Raw genomic sequence first — 23,306 nt, 5'->3', positions numbered from 1 at the left:
AAATTAGTTCTTCAATTTTAATCTTGTCGAATTACTTATAATTTACAATTTTATTTTACACTTATGTATTCATCTGATCAATTCCGTCTAATATCTTATCTAATTTGATTTTCGTGTTAAGATAAAGTATTCTCATTTTTGCTGACTGGTATTTAATATTTCAATATTGAATTTGCTGTCCGATGTTACAAATTAAAATGTTATATTAGAAGGAATTTATCAAATACACACACGTGTAAAATAAAATTCACTTAAATTAGGTTAGGTTCGTGTATGGTTCAGAGTTAATTTTTATACCTGAGAGCTTTATGTTTAAATTAAAATTTTATATTATTCTTCTGTGTAAAGAAATAGGTATTCAGAACGTTTGAGGACTTTTGACGTTGATACAGCCTGATGTCACGTATTCCACGGAGTACATTTTTAAACGGGAAAGGAATAACAAATTGAAATTTAAACATAGCTCTCAAGCATAGTTGATTCCAGGTACAATTTCTTCACCCTGTCATTGAAATAAACACAATACTTGACAAAACATGGAATTTATTCAATATATCCAGTGAATACAAATAGACAAGACTGAGAATGTAGTAGAAATGTTGGAGGACCATACAGAATGTTTGAGCAGACAGAATGATTCCAGCCAGACTTCGTATAGGCTGGTGCTTTGGACAATGATGAGCTGATAGGACAGGACAGGACAAATAGACTAAAGGTAAAAATTGCCATAGCTACACTACTCATATTTACAAGTGTTCACAGTATTGGCATATTAAATAATGTAAATAATTATAGGACGATAGGGGTGATTAGGGAGAAATCGTGTTGGAACTTCATAAAAGAACTTTCATCTTACAAATCACAACAATCACCACTTTCTTTCATTAAGAGTTTAAGAAAATACAGTCTTATTATCACTATATCAATAATTAACAAATAAGACAATAAATACAAGATTTTCATCAGATCCAGGCCGCTCCGCCCCTGGCACACGAATTGACACATGCTTCACTCGCTCGTAGTTCACTGGGGCTGCACCATGGGGGTGGGACTTGGACTCTGGTTTACCGCCGCCGACTTCTTCCTTGTGAGTATGCTCTTGAGGTTCGCCACCTCGGAGGCGAGGCGCGCGAGTTCAGACTTTAGTTGGGAGTCGTCGGCGGGGCATTCCAAGGGCTCGCTGGGCCCCGGCGATACCGACGCCGGCAATTGCATCTGAGCGAGAGGCACGGTGCTGCAGGGCATACCGGGGTGCCCGCTCCACTCCACACCGAGAGAGATCCCTGAATCGCGCTCGTCGCTGCTGCCCTCGGCGTCCCAGGGCGGACTCGCGCGCGCTCCCACACCGTGGCCCACGCCGGGCTCCTGCTTAATGTTCTGCAGGGATAGGAGAGCCGTGGCGGCGTCTTTGTCGCCCAGATGCGTCTTGTGCCGCAGTTTGTGAGGCAGGCTGTTGTTATTGTTGTTGTTATTGCTGCTGCCGTTGTTGTTGGGGCCGGTGGTGAGTGCCACGGGGCCAGGAACAGAGTTCTCGTCGCCACTCCCGCTACCACTCGAAAGTTCGAAGGGCGATTGCGGCCTGCTGCGGTTTCCGCGACTTCGGCTCAGGTTGAGGACGTTGCTGTTGCCTTCGAACGTCGGAGGGTGCAGAGACGGTAGTGGGTACGTGTACGTGTAAGCTTCGGGCTCGGGGTAGTTGTTGGACTCGTGCTGGTGGTGCATGGGGTGTTGTCCCGTCGGGGGTTGCGGCTGGAAGTGGTGGAGTGTCTGAGGAGGCGGGGAGCTACCGATCCCCGTGCTCACGGGCTGGTGGATGACGGACGTGGGGATGGGGCTCGGGGTCGGGGGGTACATGAGCGGAGGAGGCGCTCCGGCGCCGGGGGCGAGCTTGGGCCTCTTGGTGATGCTGAGGACCTGCTCGCTCGTGGGCAGGGTGGCCATCACCTGCTCGACGCTCACCACGCTCTCCCCGCTGATCCCGTATTTGTCTTTGATAGCTGCCAGCTGCGCCTTGAGCACGTGGTTCTCCTTGCTGAGCTCGACGACGCGCGTCTCCAGGATCATGTCGTTGAAGCGACGCTTCTCACGGGACCTCTTAGCCGCCTCATTATTGCGGCGTCGCCTGTCCCAATAGCTCTCGTCTTTCTTGTTGTCAGGGATGAATTCCCGCTGCTTCCGTTGAGAGAAAAGCTCTTTCCTCTTGAGATGTCCCGCCAGGTCGAAGCCCGGCGGGTAGTTGTCGGGGTCGGGGGATCCGGCACGCGACATCCCCATGTGCATGGAGGGGTCTGGCCCACCGACGCCCCCCAGACTGCCGTTGCTGTTGCTGCTGCCGCCGGTGTGGCTGCCGGGCATGCTGGAGTTCAAGGACGGCGTTTCACCATTGATGGGCGATCCACTCTGCCGGGCGACAAACTCTGCCACCATAATTCGATGCCTCAAAACATCTGCAACACAATAAAGGGAAGCGACATTAGATCCAAACTGCAGTTTAGTCGTCATGGCCGGTGACCTTTAGCGTGTCAGGACCAAGTAGAGGAACCATGTGACTCAGTGGGAACAATGCACTCTCTAGAGCGCGCTGCGCGAACTCGTGGCCCCCTTCCCCTCACCGCTCTGGCCCCATCGGCACCGGAACACGACTTGCGTCAGTAGAGGCTGTGCTCTCGCCGGAGACGGAGCTGCGCACGTGTGCGTGACAAAACCTCCGCCGCGCGGCTCTCTCCTCTCGCCGTCAACAAACCCTTGCGACACCTCGCACGGCCTCACGCGGCCGGCCACACGGACGAAATTCTCACCTGCCAACAATTGATTCACGTGTAGTGGCGCCCTCTCGGTACTAAGAGCGTTACGTCACAAGTTGCGTCGCACGTTTCTGTGCTTTCTTTGATGCGTAAATCCCCCTCCTTTGTTTTGAATGGTGTAATATTCCAGCTCTACTGTCAATATAAATATTTGTGTACTACGTTAACATGAAATCGTGATTTTGTCATGAAATTTTAGGCCCGACACATTAAGTAATTCACGGTAGTCTCTTCACTTTGCACATTACGTGTCACTAAAATTCATTATGACTACTACTACTACTACTACTACTACTACTACTACTACTAATAATAATAATAATAATTATTATTATTTTGTAAAAGTTGGTTGGTTTCACATTTCATGGCTTCGTTGAAGCGTCAATCTCCCCTCTTTGTTTTGAATGGTGTAATACTTCAGATCTGTTGTCAATACAAATATTTTTGTACTACGTCAACGAGAAACCGTGATTTCCCCGCGAAATTTTATGTTCTTCATATAAAGTAATTCACGGTACTTCAGTTTGCACATTGTGTGTCGCTGAAGTCCTTAATCGTATTTTATACGAACTTTCGCGCGCTTAACGAACTCTAGTAATGAATTTATCCATCACTTAATCGATTTTTGTGTTTGGTTTATATCTCTCCACTTGGTATTCGTCGGTGATAACAAAATTAAACCTCCAATTTTCCTAGTTTTAAACATTTTCATAGAAACTGTTCACTGTTACGAATTTTCAGTTTGATATTTCATGTTTACTTACGTATGAATTTATAATCCCTCAGCGTGCACTCTTTTCCACGTGAAATTTTACAGCGCTTACACGTTTGTGATGTTGCACTCCACTTGTGTAGTTGTATGACAAGATTTACAACAAAATTATAGGAACTACTTATGCACTGCTATTCTTCCTGTTCCGATTTTTCTATTGTTGTCTGTGTTATCGCGATGTTATTTATATTTACATGACTAATTTATCTGCGTCTATAGCGTTTATATCCTTCCCGTTAACACGATTACATTGAATTGCACCACTTTCAACAAAACAGATTCGCAATAACATCTTACACAATCCCCCTGAGTCATATGTGCGCAATAGTTCGGGTAAAGGAAGAGTCAAGATATTTTGGACAGAACACCGCGCACCAAAGGGCCGACGCGCACTTCTATCTCTTTCTTATATACATGATGTAACAATTCAACTTCCTTCCTAGAGCAAATCGGCTAGGCAGCAAGAAGCAAAGGTTACGCAACACGGCCGTGGCACCGACACGTGATCCAAGTCACGTTGTGTTTGTGCCTGCAGTTATAGTTTTCAAGCAACAACGTTTTAGGATAAAAACCCTAGTACAAGAGATTATATAACGCGTTTCCGAAGGGCAAACAACGGCTGCAGCAAGTGCAGACGCATGCGTGATGGCGGTGGCATGGGACGTGAGCCAACCTTTGTTCACCATTGTGTACATCGATTAGGTAGCAATAGATCGGAATACATTAATGAATTCGTTTACAAACTTCCCCAAGCGCGCTGTACTTCCAGTCTGCTCTAACTTCAAAGTTTTTGGTATTATTTATGAAAATATTGTTATTATTATTATTGCATCACCTGACAAGGCCAAAATATATTACTCTTGAGATGATGCAACACTGATCTTGAAACGGACCTAGAAAAATCCCCTACACTCATCGGCCTTAGTCATCAAGATCCAAAAGTGTGTCATTCTTGGTGACAGAAGACCGACTCAACATGTGCGTGGGAAGCGATGCATCCACGTCATATGTACGAAAAAAAAAATAGAAAATAAATATCTGATGACACAACGCGTTTTATTTCTGCCCAACACTTCTCTATCGAACCGAAAAGTAATATACTTTACACCGACATACGGCACACTTAACAAGACTTAATTGTTTCGGACAACACAAAGCATAACAAACTCACCAATTGTGACACTGTTGTTTGTAATGTCTTTCAGCACTGCAGGGAGTGATGGCAACTTCGCAGATGAAATAAACACTCGTTGAATGTGTAATATGACACTTGGGTATGATGCTACTGCACTACGCTGTACCGCGCTTTGTCACTTGTGCTGGCTCAACAAAACACGTCTGACACTTCACACGTTCTGCGTTACACTGACGAACCTCTTGCGCGAGACGACGGCACTGGCTTCTCGCAGTCAATGTCGTGTGAGGAGTAGTGGGGATGATAGCTCGGAAGCGGGGGGGAGCGGCCCTGGAGCGAGGACAACACCCTCTCTGAGTCACCAATCAGAGCCGCGATAGGTCACCTTCACATTACGTAACAAAGTATGTGGGGTTTGTTACGTAAGCAGGATCCCGTTCTCCCTTCGGCAGTCCGACGTACGAACTTTTCCGGAGATAGCCGAATATTCGAGATGAGTACGCAGCGCAATGCAGGGTGAGTGAACCGATTCTCAGGCGGAAAAGAAAGAAGAAAGCGTTTTGCTGTTGGCAAGGTTAAGATAAGTTTAGAATGTCAGTGCCTGTTCAAAAATTGCGGCGCTGAATATGTTAGCGAGTGAGTGACCTCTTTTATAAAACAAACCCTAGACGCTGTAGATACTTACAAAGCTTCAGAGGTTGTACAACTCTGTACGAAATGCTCTATAAAATATACATTAAAAGGCCGTAAAATCAATAATCCCTTACTAATATCGTGAAGTAAGAATATTACTCAATAATGCCCGTTATTAAAAACAAACGCGATCGATTACTACACGGTGTTTCACGCAATGTTCATTTCCCTCGGTCGACAATTGATTTTGTATAATTAGCCTGATTATTTTCTTCGCAAAGAATTGAGTGACGTGAATTTTCCTTGGCATTAAGCCTACGTTTGTCGTACGATAAAGTAATACGTATTTTCTGAGAAATTGGATTGGTGATAGATTGGAAAAGAAAAAGAAAAGTAAAAAATATAGGGCTACTAAACTCTTTCGTAATATGCTTAATAACTTGCTGTTACTTGTAACAGAGTATTAAAAGTACCGTTATCCATTGTATTAACAGCACCCAGAACACAGCAATACATGGAGGTTATCGAAAAGTTACTAATATTTAAACGTAAACGGTTGTAGTTGCAATCTATCTCTTTATTTTTCTGTTTATATAATTTGGGTGTAAGTGTAACATAAGTTTCTGAGTAAACAATTTATTATTCTTCATTTACGCAATTCATTCAGTCTAAAATACAAGAGCAACAAAAATAAACAGAAAATAATCAGTACACACTTTCCCAAAATTTAGTATCCTGAGCCTGCTTTAAGTTGGTTTTATTAGCTACCAATCCACTCTTTGCAGAGGAGCTGTTAATAGTTTGTGATCGAAGTTATAATCTTATTTGCGTAATTTTTAAATATTGCGCCATATTTTACGAATTGATTTTATAAGACAAAATTAATTTAATTTTTATATCAAACAGAATCATCAAATTACGCCTCGAACTTTTGAACGATAATTTTAAAGTTGTTCATCGGATTAGTCAGAGAACTACTTTTAAGTGGGTGCCGCTACCCAAAATCCGTCCATGAAAATTTCGAATCACGCTAAGGTAATGACAATACAAACATGAGCTACTAAGAAAAAATTTCTAGTTCCAGCCCAAAATCAGTTCTAAGCTACGATTTCTAACTAGTGTAGTTCCACTGGTCTATTGTTAAGGCAGAAGTCGTAATTTTGAATGCGTTGTGATTCATTGCCTTTGGTAAATGCTAGATTACCAGAACTGCAAATTACATTAAATTATTTTAGATACGCTGATGTAATCAAATCCAGTGTTATTAATTCTGAAAAGAATTAATGTGTTTATACCAATAATGAAACAAGGATAAATTGAAATGTAAAGCAACCGATGTAAATTCATTGCGTCTTTCCTGTTGGAGACAAATAAACAATTTATTATTCTCCATTTGCATAATTCATTTAGTCTGAAATACAAGAGCAACAAAAATAATCAGAAAATAATCAGTACACACTTTCCCAAACTTTAGTATCTAGAGCCTGCTTTAAGTTGGTTTTATTAGCTACCAATCCATTCTGTGCAGAAGAGCTGTTAATAGTTTGTGATCGAAGTTATAGTCTTATTTGGGTAATTTTTAAATACTGCGCCATATTTTACGAATTGATTTTATAAGACGAAATTAATTTAATTTATATAAATAAACAGAAACATCAAATTACGCCTCGAACTTTTGAACGATAATTTTAAAGTCGTTCATCGGATTATTCAGAGAATTACTTTTAAATAGGTGCCGCTACTCAAAATCCGTCCATGAAAATTTCGAATAACGCTAAGGTTTGTACATGAGCTACTAAGAAAAAATTTCTCGTTCCAGCCCAAAATCAGTTCTAAGACCCACACAAAGCTATGATTTCAAATTAATGTCGTTTCACTGGTCTATTGTTAAGGCAGAAGTCGTAATTTTGAATGCGTTGTGATTCATTGCCTGTGGTAAATGTTAGACTACCAGAACTGCGAATTACATTAAATTATTTTAGATACGATCATGTAATCAAATTCAATGTTACTTGTTCTGAAAGGAATTAATGTGTTTATATCAATAATGAAACAAGAATAAATTGAAATGTAAAGCAACCGATGTAAATTCATTGCGTCTTTCCTGTTGGAGACAAATATACGTTTTCGTAACGGCGTATTTCAAAACGTTGCACGTGCTTGAGAATTCCGAATTAACTTGCCTAATACGTCACTGTTAATAAAAATTGGTTAATGAAAGGAAGTCAGATGACATTGACTGTTGGATAGACGTCCTGACCCATTTTGTGACATGTTGGAAGGAATGTGAGAGCTTTTGAAAGCGGATATATTGATGATTGGTTTTAAAATAGCTGCTTGATTATATATTTTTTGTTTACTTTGGCACCAAGCTTGCTAGTAAATTACATCCAAGTTCTCTCTTACTCTGTTTCGAAAATCTGCGGTATTTCAAGGGCGCAGCAGCTCAGGGATGACCCTCAAGAATTGCCACTCAGTGCTTGGGACTCAAGGCGTCACCCAATCATGACAGTTTTATACGACCGCACTTATAACATGTGTTTATGTTAGAAGCGGATCCGAGTCGTCTTATTTTAGCTTGCCCAGCTGAATCTTAAGGTCGTTGGTTTCGCAACAATAGGATAGCAGTCTTTCTTCGTTTACAAGGTTCAAAATTCCAAGCCAGCGAAATACATTTTGTGCTGTATAGGCAAAAAACAAGTCCTTTACGAAAGAGTAGCTGTAAAATTGATGTTTTCTATCGGTTAGTCAATAAAATAATGTAGTACACCATGTAAAGATAACAGACCTACGCTTGTTTTTTATTTTAGCAGGTTATTTTACGACGCTTTATCAACATCTTAGGTTATTTCGCGTCTGAATGAGACGAAGGTGATAACGCCGGTGAAATGAATCCAACACCGAAAGTTACCCAGCATTTGCTCATATTGGGCTGAGGGAAAACCCCGGAAAAAACCTCAACCAGATAACTTGGCCCTACCGGGAATCGAACCCGGGCCACCTAGTTTCGCGGCCAGACGCGCTAACCGTTACTCCACAAGTGTGGACCCTCTGCTTGTAATATCATTGCCAGGTACAAGTCAAAACTAAAATAAAAACTCTTTCACAGATTATAAATAATTGCGTATATCTAGGGATCCTATTCCAGAGTGAATTTACTTATTACAACTGGCCTTTAAGGAACACGGAGGTTCATTGCCGCCCTCACATAAGCCCGCCTTCGAGCTCTATCCTGTACAAGATTAATCAGTCTCTATCACCATATTCCACCTCCCTGAAATCCATTTTTATATTATCCTCCCATCTACGTCTCGGCCTCCCCAAAGGTATTTTCCCCTCCGGCCTCCGAACTAACACTCTTTATGCATTTCTGGATTCGCCCATATGTGCTACATGTCCTGCCCATCTCAAACGTCTGGATTTAATGATCCTAATTATGTCAGGTGAAGAATACAATGCATGCAGTTCTGTGTTGTGTAACTTTCTCTATCTCATATAACTTCATCCCTTTTAGCTCCAAATATTTTCTTAAGAACCTTATTCTCAAACTATTAAACTGTGGTCGTGCCAGAGAATCAGCCCCATTCCGAGGCTTAGTGTAAGGTTTCGTAACAAGATGTTTTTTTACGGTGATGGGTTGTTAGCCCTTCGCCCAACTCCCAAGCTGGAGGACCACCGCTTATCGTCTGTCCACGACTGCTTATTCAATATATTCGCACCTACCCTCCATATCTGGAGGCCGTCTCCTTCATCCGCAACCTGAGAACGCGCCATGCTGTGGTGATAGGGACCCACAATACATGGGTTTTAGAGGTGAATAAAATTCTTAAATTTCAATATAAAAATGCTACTAATTTCGTTATTTCGTAAAAAAAAAATCTAAATTCGGTATTATTTCACGTTTTAAAATATACCTTTTTGGCTCTCATCGTACAAAATACATTACTGAATACGCCTAAAATGACTAGAGGTCTCTATCATCTAGGGAATCTTAAGAATCTTTCTACATTTTAACAATACTTGACAGTTTTCGATCGGCTGTGTAACAGTTTCCCCAACCTGTGTGGGAATAAAATAGGCACCACAAAACTTTCAGGCAATAGAGCCTATCTACTTCATGCAGAAATAGTCAGTCTAAATTCCGAATACGGTTTGAGTGTTAGAATCAAAATTATGTTTTGAATTAGGGTGTGAATAATAAGTTATATATTATATATACGTTTTTTTTCTAATGATAGGACTTGACTTTTCGTCATTCACCTATATGAAGCCAGTTGTGTAGACAAATTTACCGACAGAGCCATTGCCCTGGGTGCGCCATAGGAGGCTGGTCTACGCTACACACACGCTGAGTTGATGTGAGATCAGTTGATGATGATTTGTCAGGATGCCACAGAGGAACAGAAGCTTCCGGAGGAAATCCCTGTGTTACCTAGACCACGGACTTGCCCAAGACAAGTTATAAGTCGAGTGTGGACCGGGGAACGAACCTGGGTCTGCAGGATTATAAGTCCAGAGTTGTAGCCACCAGACCATCGTGGCGGTAGGGCGCGAATATTAAATTCAAAATTTTGTATGCCTACATAAATATCAACGCAAAACTCCTTAATCATATAGGCCCTATAATTTTTAAGAGAATTACACTACCTAACTAAAAGAAAATTATATCCACCTACTGTAAGTTCAATCACTGCCATGCCTGCCAACAGTACATCTCGCAGGGAGCCCAGCTTCACCAAAGCTTATTTTATTAATTCACGCGTATATGTTTGTGACTTACAATGCTTATATGTTTTGGACACTTTAAATTAAAATTTCTTAAAGAAAAAACAAATATTTCTCATGAAAACGTGATTTAAAATAAATTTATGCAAAAGCAAAAATCTTGCATATAGGGCCTACGTATATTTGGAATGTCTTTTAAACATTTTTTTTTCAACAGAAACCCAGTATTTCGTGAATCCGTGCTTTGCGAAAATTAGGTGTATCTACGTACATAATAGATTTCATAATTCAAGTACAGGATATATTTGAGTCTGGACTCTGCTACCATTCTTGATTTGCGATATGGAAGAAATTCTGAACTCGAGAGAGAAACCATGAGTAGCGAAAAGCCTTCAATTGCAATGCGCACATACATATTTCAAATCACAATATTGAAATGAAGGACACAGTCCGAATTATACTTCGAACAATAATCACTTAATTTCAGCTACCAATTGCACAACAAAAACAATACGATCTATTGTCTCCCGGTCGCCTCCCAACTCGTATATTAATGTTTGCCAAGCCAGAATGACTTGCTAACCTTCACAGTTGAAACTTGTTTTTGTTCGAACATAGTTACGACAGATTTGAAGCGACATATGAACAACAGCACATTTATGAATGTGAAGTTAAATTATAAGACTAATGTGTTCTATCGTTAAATTTCGAAAAAAAAATCATAACTATATATAAAGCAAATGTATAAATGTAAATAACCATTGAAAATTGATTTACGCTGTAATATAGGCCTAACATATACTAAACATGATATATTAGATGCTGTAGGACCTACTGTACGCAGTGATTTTCTTCCGGAGCCCTTTGTAGAATATATTATAGCGCATGGGTGGAGGATTACTGTCCAGTTCACGGGAATTTTGTCGTTTTTAACCTCCTTTTCGTCCAACTTCCAGACTTTGAAGGCGCGTTCCGCCAGAAAAAAAAGCACCGACTACGTACAGTGGCCCACACTGCAGCATAATCGTATATACCCACAAAACTAGCATAATTTGATTTGATGTCCGATAATGAAATGGAGGATTATGTCACTGCGATATTGATCTTGCGTGGCTTACATTGTGTTGTCCTGTATAGTCTCAAGCAACGGCTTATTGGGATATTTTACGCTGCTGTATCAACATCTAGGTTATTTAGCGTCTGAATGGAATGAAGGTAATAATGCAGGTGAAATGAGTCCGGGGTCCAGCACCGAAAGTTACCCAGCATTTCCTCGTATTGGGTTGAGGGAAAACCCCGGAACAAACCTCAACCAGATAACTTTCCCCGACCGGGATTCGAACCCGGGCCACCTGGTTTCGCGGCCAGACGCGCTGACCGTTACTCCACAGGTGTGGACCAGAAAAGCTTCTTCAAAAGTTTCCATTTTCAAGTTAAATTCCCCAAGTTTTGCATGTTGTCGGGGTTGCATTTTATATGATGGTTTATTGTTTTAAATAATAATATTAATTTTGACTGTATTATGGGATAAAATGACTCCTTGTTCATTAGGATAACCCAGATGAATGTGTCTGTATGTAGGACTATCTTTAACTTTGATTATTTCTGCTATAAGCAATAGGGGCCTAGGCCAATATACAAGAAAAAATTCAAAATACAAAAAGTAGCACATAATAACTTCAGAATTATTGTAATACTCACGCGACAGATAATAACAATATTCAAGAATAAACATTCTATCGCGGATACGATAATTCATAGGCAATTAGTTGTCTTTTTGATCGGAATGGAAATTGACTTCGAATCCCGGTAGGGATAAGAATACTTTATATGTATTGAGCTTGAATATGCTTATTTATTTATTTATTTATTTATTTATTTATTTATTTATTTATTTATTTATTTATTTATTTATTTATTTATTTATTTATTTATTTATTTACTTATTTATTTATTTATTTATTTGTTTATTTGTGTGTTTGATTGTTTGTGTGTTTGTTTGTGTATATTTATTTATTTACTTCTGTATTTATTTATTTATTTACTTATTTGTGTGTTTATTTATTTATTCATTCATTTATTTGTGTATTTATTTATTCATTCATATATTTGTCTATCTATTCGTTTAATTATTTATTCATTTATTTACTTATCGATTTACTTATTTCTCCATTTATTTACTTACTCTTCCATTTATGTAATTATTTACTTTGTTTGCCTGCCTATTCATCTCCAATAGGCCTTCTCTTCACTTATTAAAGAAAATTATACATCAGTACGAACAATAAGTGTACGTGTTGAATCTTTCTTTTCCCACTGGACTCAAACAGACTTTGGAATTCGGGTAAATCATGTAAATTCCCCTGTGTTGTTTTTCGTATATAGCACCTATTTTTTACTTATGGATTATTTAAATTTGAAATTAAATAGACTATTTACAAGCACTATAATATAGACAACTGCCACAGTAAGTTACTTTCTGCCTACACAAGCAAGAAGACTGAATGATGAAATCGGGGGATTCACCAGGCATGCAACTTTCACGTGATCTATCAAGTGGACGTGGGCGGACGTGAGGACGATTTCTTTCAGAGAATAACAAAGCAGAAGTGACCGAGTAATTTTCTTGTCAGATATATGGCTAAAATGAATTTGATTAGAAAATAACCTAAATTCCCTCACAAAGTTCAATTAATAACCCGAGATAAAGTAATTATTCAGAAATACACAATTTCGTGTTTAGTATGATCTTCGAATCCCCTAGTCCAGACCTGGACATAAAGAGGAAGGAAAAAGGAAAGAAGATACCCCCGCCCATGTTCCTTTCTCTTCACCGCTTTAGAAACGAACACATAGTAAAGCATTGTGCATCAGTGGTGGATTTTACGCGATGAGGGAAAGCCGAAAGCTATGATGCATGCCTTGTGCAATCCGTCACTTAGCAATGACTGCTTTCAGGTCTACTTGTATCGGTCCGATACAAAACTGTCTCTGTCGGGGAATGTGGAATGGGGAGTTAAGGTGTAGTCTGCAATACCTCAATTGATCTATTTACTCCCGGGCTTGCCTTAGACTCAGCCATTGTTCCTCCAAATTGGCAAAACTGCAGTCAGTGCTGCTCCTTCTGAATATCAAATTTACTCGGAATCTTCGAAAGAAGTAATGAAACATGGAGAAGAATTACATTAATGTTATCTAAGCCACGGTATCGTCGGAACGTGATTCATTTAGGAAAAATATAATGTAATCAGTGAACACAATTTAACAGCTGAGTGATTATTCAACACCTTTCAGTTGCAAAGCAATTTACATTAGTTCAAATAATTAAGTTCAATTATTCACAGTACGAATCTTCAATGAAACAAATTTTTGGGGTTTAAATTAATAAAATAATTACCGTTGTTGAACAAAATTTTTATTCCCTCCTTATTCAGCTTAACCCTAAGTTTCTCCGATTTACACACAGCTGCGTTTATGGATGGGACATTATTGCCATTGTGCGCTAGACATCTCTCAAATGGTGGCTATCCTAGCCATAGGATCGGCATGAAGCAGGGTTACCCCTGAGATATCACAGGGCAATCACAAAACAACGGTCTAACAAAACATTCCCGTTGAGGAGAGAAAAATTTCTTCCATTTCCCACTCCGCAATTCGAACCTCCAACCGATTGGTTGGGAAACACAAGCAGTATCCACAACGACAGGCTGCTTAATAAAATAATCAACCTTAATCAATAGAGCGCACGCAATACTATTCGTGGATGTTACGTGACAATATTTCATTTATTTTTCTGCAACTTCCAAATACTTGACTTTGGACATAAAGATTGGCATCCATTGCAGTGAATTGCAATTTAAGTGTGTAAATTGAAATTTGCGTGGGTGGAAAGGACAAAGGTGGACGGTGTGGAGTGGGAGAAGATCGATTACCTCTTCATATCGTCCTATTTTGTTATCTGGACAGATAATCGAAAAATGAGATCAGAAGATTATGAAACCCAAGTGAAATATTGCAATATGCTCGGGAGACAGACAGGCTCCAACAAGTTCAGTGGCGAGATTAAGGTTGCTATCATGTATTACAGTGAATTACAGGTTTACTTAGTACGACAACTTCCAATTCTAACCTGAGGACACTTGTACGTGAACTCATTGAAGAATCATTATAAATGTCCCAGTATTAAAACTGTTTATGCACAAAACTTTGCAGTCCTAATTTGATGTAAATTTTACATTGTTGTAACGGATTATTTTTAGTAGGTTATTTTATGACGCTTTATCAGCATCTTAGATTATTTAGCGTCTGAATGAGATTAAATTGACAATGCCGGTGAAATGAGTCCGGGGTCCAGCATTTGCTCATATTGGGTTGAGGGAAAACCCCTGAAAAAAAACCTCTATCAGGTAACTTGCCCCGACCGGGAATCGAACCTGGGAACCTGGTTTCGCGGCCAGAAGAACCGTTACTCCACAGGTGTGGACAACAACAATAACTTATTTTAAGGAGTGAGGCGTTACACAAATTTGTGTTAAAATATTGTTAAAAACTTTCTTATATGCATGATTATTGATTGCTTATACATGCTTACAACTCAAAACTATAGCTGATAGTCGCAAACAAAACTCGATATTCAACCGTCATTGCCACAATCTACTTTTATGTTACAGGCTATATCATGGTTTTGTTGAATTATTGGACTGGAATGAGCAAGTAGATTTCTTAGACCAAAAAATTTAACTTAGCATTTTTCGCAAATTTTTACGTGAGGAGAATATTTAGATAAAAACGATTTGATCTCAGTTTACTTCTTCTTGGTCTGTTCGTACTTAAGTTACGGAATATTTTATATGGAACAATTCTGTTGACATAAATATAACTTTTATGTATCAGAAACGTGTGATTAGAGTAATTTGGAAACTTAATAATAATTTCTGTAAAACTCATTTCAGAAATCTCAAAGTTGTTACTGTTCTCATTTATTCTAATAAAACAAAGTGAACTTCAATTAATTAAAAATAAAGATATCTGTAACTACAATACTAGTTATAGAAATTTATTTTCTGTTGAAAAACACAAATTTAGCAAATATGCTGGCATTAGATTTTGTAAAAAAATTGCCCAGTAACTGCAGAAATTTACAAATAAATAAATTTAAAATAATATATTAAAGTATTTTAGTTGATGAATAATTTTATTCTGTATTTTAAATTTTATATCTTGTATTTCGAAACAATGTTACTCTTTTATTCACTCTTTTGTTGATAGTGTCTACAGCAAATGTAATTATTGCTCATGTGACAAAATGAATATGATTATGTAAGGAGCTTTATATTTTTTTTCTGTTAGTTCTTAAAACTATAATATTTAAAACAGATTATAATAGTATGTATGTAATTAGTTTTGTAAAAATTAATTTCATTTTCAAAATTATTAACCAAACTCATGCTTTGTACAAAAATACTTGAAATTTCTATATATGTATTGTAATACCTAAGAGTCCTGCATTTGGTTGCTTCCAAGCAACCCGCAACTGTATAGGCATATATGCAGTATAACTTGGCGGCATCAAACTCTACTTACATAGTTCAGCTCTGCTGTTCGGTGAATATAAGAAAACAAAACAAAACAAAACGGTTGGAAATGAGTGGTCAAATAGAAGAATTTGGTGGCGAGCATTTCATTAGGGCAGAAAAAAGTGCGTTTTATCAGAAAAAAAAGGAGAATTTTTTCATTTGAAACACTTAAAATGTTCAGTTAATGATTATAATGTGTAGAGACTCTTAAATCATGCACATATAATTTGCTTTATTTTCAGTTTGTGCTGAAATTTGTTTTTCATTTGTTAATTCCAGCCTTTAATTAGATCTGAAGTATCTAGATGCGTTTTACTTATTTTAAACATCAGGGATAGAGAAATTCCGACCATCAGGTAATCTTGGCGACTAAAAGTTTTATATGACGCCTGAATTATTGAGTTCAAAATTTTTTAATTTCGATTTCTTTTATGTCACTACGACCCCTGGTAGAGGGGCAGAGAAGGCCTGACGGCCTTATCTCTACCAGGTTAAATAAATAAATACTAAAACAAATACTAAATACTAATACATAAGGTAACAAACACGGTTGTTTGAAGAAATTCGAATTCGCTTTTTTTTAATTTAGTCTAATATGTTTCATTTCTTTTCCATCTCAAGATATTATCACACTTAGATTCAGAACATCTCTGAGATCGTGTATTTGCATTGCACAGATATTTAATATTGTTTAATATATTTCAATAAATGTATATTTCTTTTATTTCGAATGGTTTTCTCAATATGTGTGTGTGTGTGCGTGCGTGCGTGCGCGTGCGCGTGCGTGCGTGCTCCTGAAAATAAGAGTTCTTGAAAATTTTTAGTTTTGTTATCTCTGGTAAAAATGATATTTTATTGCATATAATCTGCCTTTAAATAAATACTTGTTTATTGTTGTTGTTATATCCAAGTGGTATTTTTTATATGTACAAGCAGATGTAAACACAGTCAAAATTGCATCCATTTATGGCTGCAGCTTTTTGTGCGATTGCAGTTTAAATAGTGACACATTTATAACTACTTTTGAATGCGCTCACGTATATGTCTCCATAAAGCCTTACTTTTTTTGAATCGACGCAGGAGAAGTGCGAGGCCCACCTCGCACAAATCCGGACTTCACGAGAGATGGTAAGTGATTTCTGTAGCTGCGAGGTGTGCAGATACTGAGTAGGGCCACTCACTATCTCTCTTGTAGTCCGGAATTATGCGAGGCAGGCCTCGTCCCCGCCTCGCATCTCTCATGCGTCGGTTCAGGAAAACGAAGACTTTAAGGTACAATTACACAGCTTTCAAAAGACATTTTCTGGCAATCACTTGTCTCAATTTAATAGAGATTGCTCAATATTGGCTATGTATTGTATACTTTTAGTAGAGCCATCGATGTAGCTCAGTCGGCAGACTCGCTGGGCTGCTGATCCGGAGCTGCGTTCGGGCTTGGGTTGGATCCCCCTTTGGACTTTGGTTTCTTCGGAGGTTTTCCCCAGCCGTGGGACTGAAGCCGGATGGTCTATGGCGAGTCCTTGACATCAACCCCTTTGATTTGATTACCCACTTTGATTTGATTACCTGGTTGGGTTTTTCCGAGGTTTCCCCCACCGAAAAGGCAAATGCCGGGTAATATTTTGGCGAATCCTCGGACCTCATCTCATCTCACTACATCTCGCCAAAATGTAAAAAAAAAAAAAATTGTACAAAATTGTAAAAATTGTAGAAAATTACTAAATTGTAAAACTATAAAAATTTGTAAAAATTGTAATTGTAATATTGTAAAATGTTGACATGTTCCACATCTTAAAGCTTCATTGCTCATGTAAGATCTATGGAATAAAATGAATGAATGAATGAATGAATGAATGAATGAATGAATGAATGAATGAATGAATGAATGAATTGCAAGCATACATTGTATGGCCAAGGGAAAAGATAGAAAAACATTTCCTACTAAGCAGTTCTGCTCCATCTTATGCACTTGGTAAATATTTTAGGTTGCTAGATGAATAATAAATGTATAAATGTTGCTGAAATAATAATTTTATTTATTTTAATTTTGATTGCATTAAATTTTATTTTTAACTTAATTGTTAAGTAACTTCAGAAAATCAACTAGGTAATAAATAAAATGTAAATAGTTCTATTCTCTCGTTAAATTCTATTTACAACAACCATATTAATATATTTATTATAACAGATTCTGTTTTTAATTTCATCTACATTTATAGTAGGCCTGCTAAAATTTACGCCATAATTTCGTAATGGAAATTTATATAGTCTTCTTCGTCAACAAATATGGGGAATGTATTACTTTACGTTTCATTAGAGCTAGTTACGTAGAGCGCATATCTGAATTTAGGCCTATTCACCAGAAATGGTAACATACAATCATTACAAAACAAAGAACCTCACAACAATTGTCGTCAGACTGTAATTAGAAATCTTTCCAAGCTTATCGTATTTAATTACTCTGTTGTCTTTATTCACGCTAGTTAATCGCAGTAAAATTTATAAAGGAATTATACGTTTAATGGCGTCAAAGATACACGTGACTTTTAATTACATATATTTGTTTACATAAGAAATGTTATATCTTACTTAAAGTTTCTGTATTTTTAAAGTTGCGAAGATGTAATATTGTACAGTCTATACGGTGAAGACCGTTCAGCCTAATATATTCTCAAGTTCCTTATCCTTCGAATCAACGTTAAACATTCATGAGTAACTCTGGTCACGTGGATATAATGGCTCAAGACAACGCTCAGAAAACACGTGACAAACACAAAACAAAAGATACTCTTCAGTCTCAATGACTGAGAGAAGATCTCTAATTCCGCAGTTAATGGAACCCGGACCCTCAGAATTTGCAGACATAAACGTTACCTCTACAGTCTACAGCCAAAGGGGAAGCAAATATTGTATGTAGAATGTCAATATAATTAATACTATGTCATTATTTCGTTGTATTTCATAGCATGCCACTGTTAAGTACGGCTTTCTGAAAACCAAAGCTCTTCAAGAGATAAACAGTTCTATTGTATCCTATTCAACACTTGAAGAGCAACTTTAGTTCCGTTGAGACCATTTAGTGAGTTTAAATACCGAGTCGTCTTTGTAATATAGTGTGCCTTCTTTGGTAAATCCCCGAAATCGTACTGATTCTATTTTCCATGAGTAACGTCGTATGCATGCCTTCAATGTACAGTGCAAGTGATGTCTAAATTATTGGGTCCACGGTGAAACGTACATTTTCTCATTTGATCGCTCTATTGAATGGCATTTCATTTATTCGTTTGCGCCCGAGTAACTTACATGGGAGAGGTGAAATATGTTCGTTGAGTTTCTGGGTTGAGGAACCACAATTAGCGCTGAGGCTAACTGTAATAAAACTATTACGGCGGGCAGTAAGAAACAAAGGACGTGATCTGTCAATATTTTTCAAATAAATGAGCACCCTCACAGATCACAACGCACTCCCGATCTGCTTCGATGTTACAGTTCGACTTGTTAATTCACCTTACAGCCCTGACTTGGCACCCAAAAGATAGAAACTATTTGAGACACGACCTAAAATTAAATAATGAAATAAGTAAAGGTATAATGAATTAATTAATAATTATTATTTATTTGATATTTATTAATTTTTGATTATTTAATTATTAATAATTACTTAATAAATAAATAAATAAATCGTTAATTATTAAATGAAATATATTATATAGACAACAGGCTCTCTTAGTCGTTAATTTACAAACGCGTTTGTGCTATCTACCTTCTGCAGCAGAGATCAGTAAAGATTACGTCATATAAAATACAGCCGGCAATGCACAGCAAAGGGGAAGGTAGAAGAAAAAAAATACACAAACTGCTTAATTTTGAATGAACAATAGAGATGACTAAGGAGATGTAGATTATGATTTACCTAATTGTGTATTGTGGGTTGACCAGCGAGTCAAGAAATGCCGAACATTGCTCTACTCTATAGGAAATGTGTACCGGCATTTAGAGATGTTATGCGCCAGGTAGGGTGACCAGATGTTCTCTTTTATCCGGACATGTCCTATTTTTTAGATATTTGTCCGGGGTCCGGGAGGATTTTAAAAAAATCAAGAATTGTCCTCCTTTTCGTAACTTGTATGCCTGATATTTTGAAACTATCTGATTTGACGCCTTTTCAAGTAATTTGCCGGTAGGTGGCAGCAGCATCGATGGAATATCGTCGTTGTTCCTGCAAATAACTCCTTTGTTCAAAATATAACATTTTTCAGTAGGAAGAAAAAACACATTTATTCATTCTATGGCAGCCGTACATAGGAGACTGTGAATTCTTACATTTTCGAAACAAAGAAATATAATTACATATAGGAGATTTTATTATTTACTGTATCACTAAGGTATTTAATAGAGCAAAAATTTGAAAATCGATGAATATAGGAGTTATTGCAGGAACAACGACGATAATCTCTGCCTACGTTCTTAACTCTCTTTGCTCCTCCTTTTGTTAATACTGTAATTTATAGTTCACTTGACATTCATATGTAAAATTATTTAGGCCTAATATTATTAAGTTTTATTATAATTATGTTATGATAAACTAGATATTGGCATAATGTTAAATACAATATAGGCCTAAGCCTAAATATAAATATATATTTTCTGCCCTCTTTAATAATTATAGTTCCCTTGATTTTCATATGTAGCAACTGTAAAATCATTATTATTATTTTTGTTATAATTATTTTGTAATAAAGTAGATATTAAAATACCGTTCTTTTAAGTATGATAGAAGCCTAAAACTGCACTATATATTTACGTACTGTAAAGTATAATATAGGCCTAAGTACATATTTTCTGTCCTCTTTTTTTTCGAACAATGTCCTCCTTTTTGAAGCTTTGTGTCATCTTTTTTATCGATGTGAATCTGGTCACCCTACACCAAGGTGACTTACATTTTGTGTCTTGTGCAGACTCATACGTCACTCAGTGTTAAAAAGAAGCTTAACCATGACAAGCGTGAAATGTCGAAAAGAGAAGATTCATACGGGAATTCACATTACGCGAGGGCAAGGTCAAATTTATGGAATAAGCTGAAACGTATTGAAAGATGCTATGAATACATTTCCTACCGATGCTATGAATTCCCCTCCCCTCCGCTCCCCCCCTCCGACAAAGAAAAACAAATGACCAGTGTTTCGATCGTCACTTTGTAAAGTTTACAGATCAGCTGACTTCCTTACATGGAAAGCGCGTGTGTAGTTAGTCACGTAACGTTGTTTAGCATTGATATCGATTTGAAGAAAGTCTTCATTCTATTTCCTTTGTCCTTTCGACTATTGCTCCATCACGGTTATCACTAACCGAACGTCATCTGCGGGGGCGGAGAGAAGCAAGAGGTATTGGTAGCTGTTTCCTCAATGTGATGAATAACCTGTTGCCACGCCTGCTAATGTAAACCGTTTATTACAGAACTATTGCCTCAACCTTTCCTTAATCTTCACAGATAAGTGACTCTTCCACTTGTGTGTATGTACGGTTACGAATATTTTCCACGCGCTCAGTCATGTGACGTGATGTCGATTACGTAGGATTACGAACCAGCCTTCACTTCCGCCCTGAGATTTAGTTCCGCTGTTGCACGTCACACGAAGGTTTCGAAGATCCTTGGGATGAAATCGTGACTAAGATTATATTGTGGATTTTCCCGGAATGCCTGAAAATAGTTCACAATCATTTCCTACATGTCATCAGCGTCGACATTTTTAACAATTTTAAAACAACTGCAGCACATGTAGCACGCATGGGATAAACCAGAAGTTCATACTGATTTTTAGTAGGAAATCCCGTGAGAAAAAAGGGGAAACGCTGTACAAAAGTGCAAAAGAAATCAATGCACTTTAGTCACTATAATGACTGATGCTAAACACAGTAGAAGAGGTGAATTATTTGCTCTTAACAGCATTAAGGTGGGTAAATCCTTTTGTTGTAATATTCTTTGTTGTTTTAATTTACAGTCAAACTTTCGACAGTTCAGCAATTTCTAACTCGTTATTGTTGCAAACCAGCATATAATAATGTTAACTTGGCCTATTCGGTGGGATATGTAGCATTTATATTATTTATTCGCATAACCCTCTCCCTTTTTCTCAAAATTTGGCGGCGAAAAATCGAGTGGCGGGGAATTACGCGATGATTACGCAGTATGGGAAATAAAATTGTCATAAATAATATCAAATAAGCCATGTACTAATCAAAATAATATTTAACACTTAAGTACTCGCGAACTATTTTGTGACATTAGTACTCGCGTGGAGGTCAAAGTGATCCCCAAGCAAATATCCGAATAATTAAAATATAAAATTCATAGTTCCACCACAGTCTAATATATAGTCACGAAGCTTGCGTTGTGAAGGTAAGAACAATAGACTGTGCAGGTACTATTTCGCATTGTCTGTAATGAGGCGATAGTAGCGATCCTAGTGGTTAGCAACTATCTATGGATGCATATTTACTACGTATAAAGCTTCGTGACTGTATACAGTAGACTGTGGTTCCACGTAAACTTTCTAGCTCATATGGGTCATTACTTGCCAGAATGTTCTTCAGTAATAATTCGCATGTATATACACCACAAAAGAAATACTGTAATACTTGTGGGCTGATTTGTAACATTAGTAGTCGCGTGGGGGTTAGAGTGACCCCCAATTAAAAACACGAATTAAAATATAAAATATCTTGGTTCTGTGTAAATCTTCTAGCTCATATGCATTACTATTTGCCATAATCTTCTAGAGTAAGAGATTTCACGTATAGAATCACAAAAATAATATTATACTACTTGTGGGCTAATTTATGACAGTAGTCGCGTGGGGGTCAACAGAACCCCCAGCCTAGAAAATTTAAATTAACAGTGATAAACTGGAAGTTATCATGTAGTCATATTGCCGACACCCTTTCAGGAAGGTACTGATAAGCTAGACAATGTAGGCAACAGCGTAAAAATAATACAAACCAATATATAACAGTGGGGGTCAACATGACCCCCACGCAACTACTTAAATGTTAATACCAAATAACTACAAATATATACAATGTGCCTAAACGTTGAGTAATTTGGAGCATTTTCACGTATTTTCTTTATACAGCTGTATGTCAGTTCTAATGCCTGTAGCTTGAAACTGATTAATCTCTGATCAGGTTGCTAGATTTCGGGCGTAAAACATTAGTATCAAAATTCACTTATTATATAAAAAAAATGAAATCGTGCAAGCCTACACGTACTTTATACTCCACCACTTTCATCAGACAACAAATTCAGATTATCTTCCTTGTCGTCAGAGGAAACATCGACTTTTTCACTGTAGGAGGGATGTATAATGACCTTCGGTTTCCGTGCGTATTTCAGCGACATTTAGAATCTGAATGAAAGACTCTCTTGAATTGCAAATGGAAAGTGTTGACTTGTCATTTTTCTTAAGGGGGAAATTATGCAAGGAAAATAGCCTTTTAAAAAATGTGTTCTAAAAATTTAAGAAATGGAAATTACGCTAGTAAATACAGTAGTTGGCATAGTGCAATAGAACCCGTTTTGTCATGGGTTAAGCATAGGCCTAAGTGTGTGTACGCGGGGCAAACGGTAATATTTAATTGAATGGGACGTAGTGAGTTAAATT

General features: G+C 37.7%; 1 protein-coding gene across 3 annotated transcripts in view; it reads right to left on the bottom strand.

Annotated features, from left to right (window-relative positions):
- Window positions 1-526: 526 nt before the first annotated feature.
- Window positions 527-23,306, bottom strand: part of vri (vrille) — a 283,942-nt gene continuing 261,162 nt past the window's right edge. The window contains exons 1-2 of one of the 3 annotated variants that reach the window (XM_069838146.1): window positions 4,748-4,977; window positions 527-2,447 (exon numbers count right to left, since the gene is read on the bottom strand). In XM_069838146.1, the coding sequence (XP_069694247.1) occupies window positions 1,024-2,427 (1,404 nt within the window). In that variant the 5' untranslated portion in view covers window positions 2,428-2,447; window positions 4,748-4,977 and the 3' untranslated portion in view covers window positions 527-1,023. Of the gene's footprint in view, window positions 2,448-3,568; window positions 4,335-4,747; window positions 4,978-23,306 lie in introns of those variants that run through there. The other 2 variants (XM_069838147.1, XM_069838145.1) reach the window with 2 other exon arrangements.

This window comes from Periplaneta americana, chromosome 10, assembly GCF_040183065.1.
Source record: "Periplaneta americana isolate PAMFEO1 chromosome 10, P.americana_PAMFEO1_priV1, whole genome shotgun sequence".
Taxonomy (NCBI): domain Eukaryota; kingdom Metazoa; phylum Arthropoda; class Insecta; order Blattodea; family Blattidae; genus Periplaneta; species Periplaneta americana.
The sequence above is the reverse complement of the archived record's forward strand: the minus strand, read 5'-3'. Positions and strand labels throughout refer to the sequence as shown.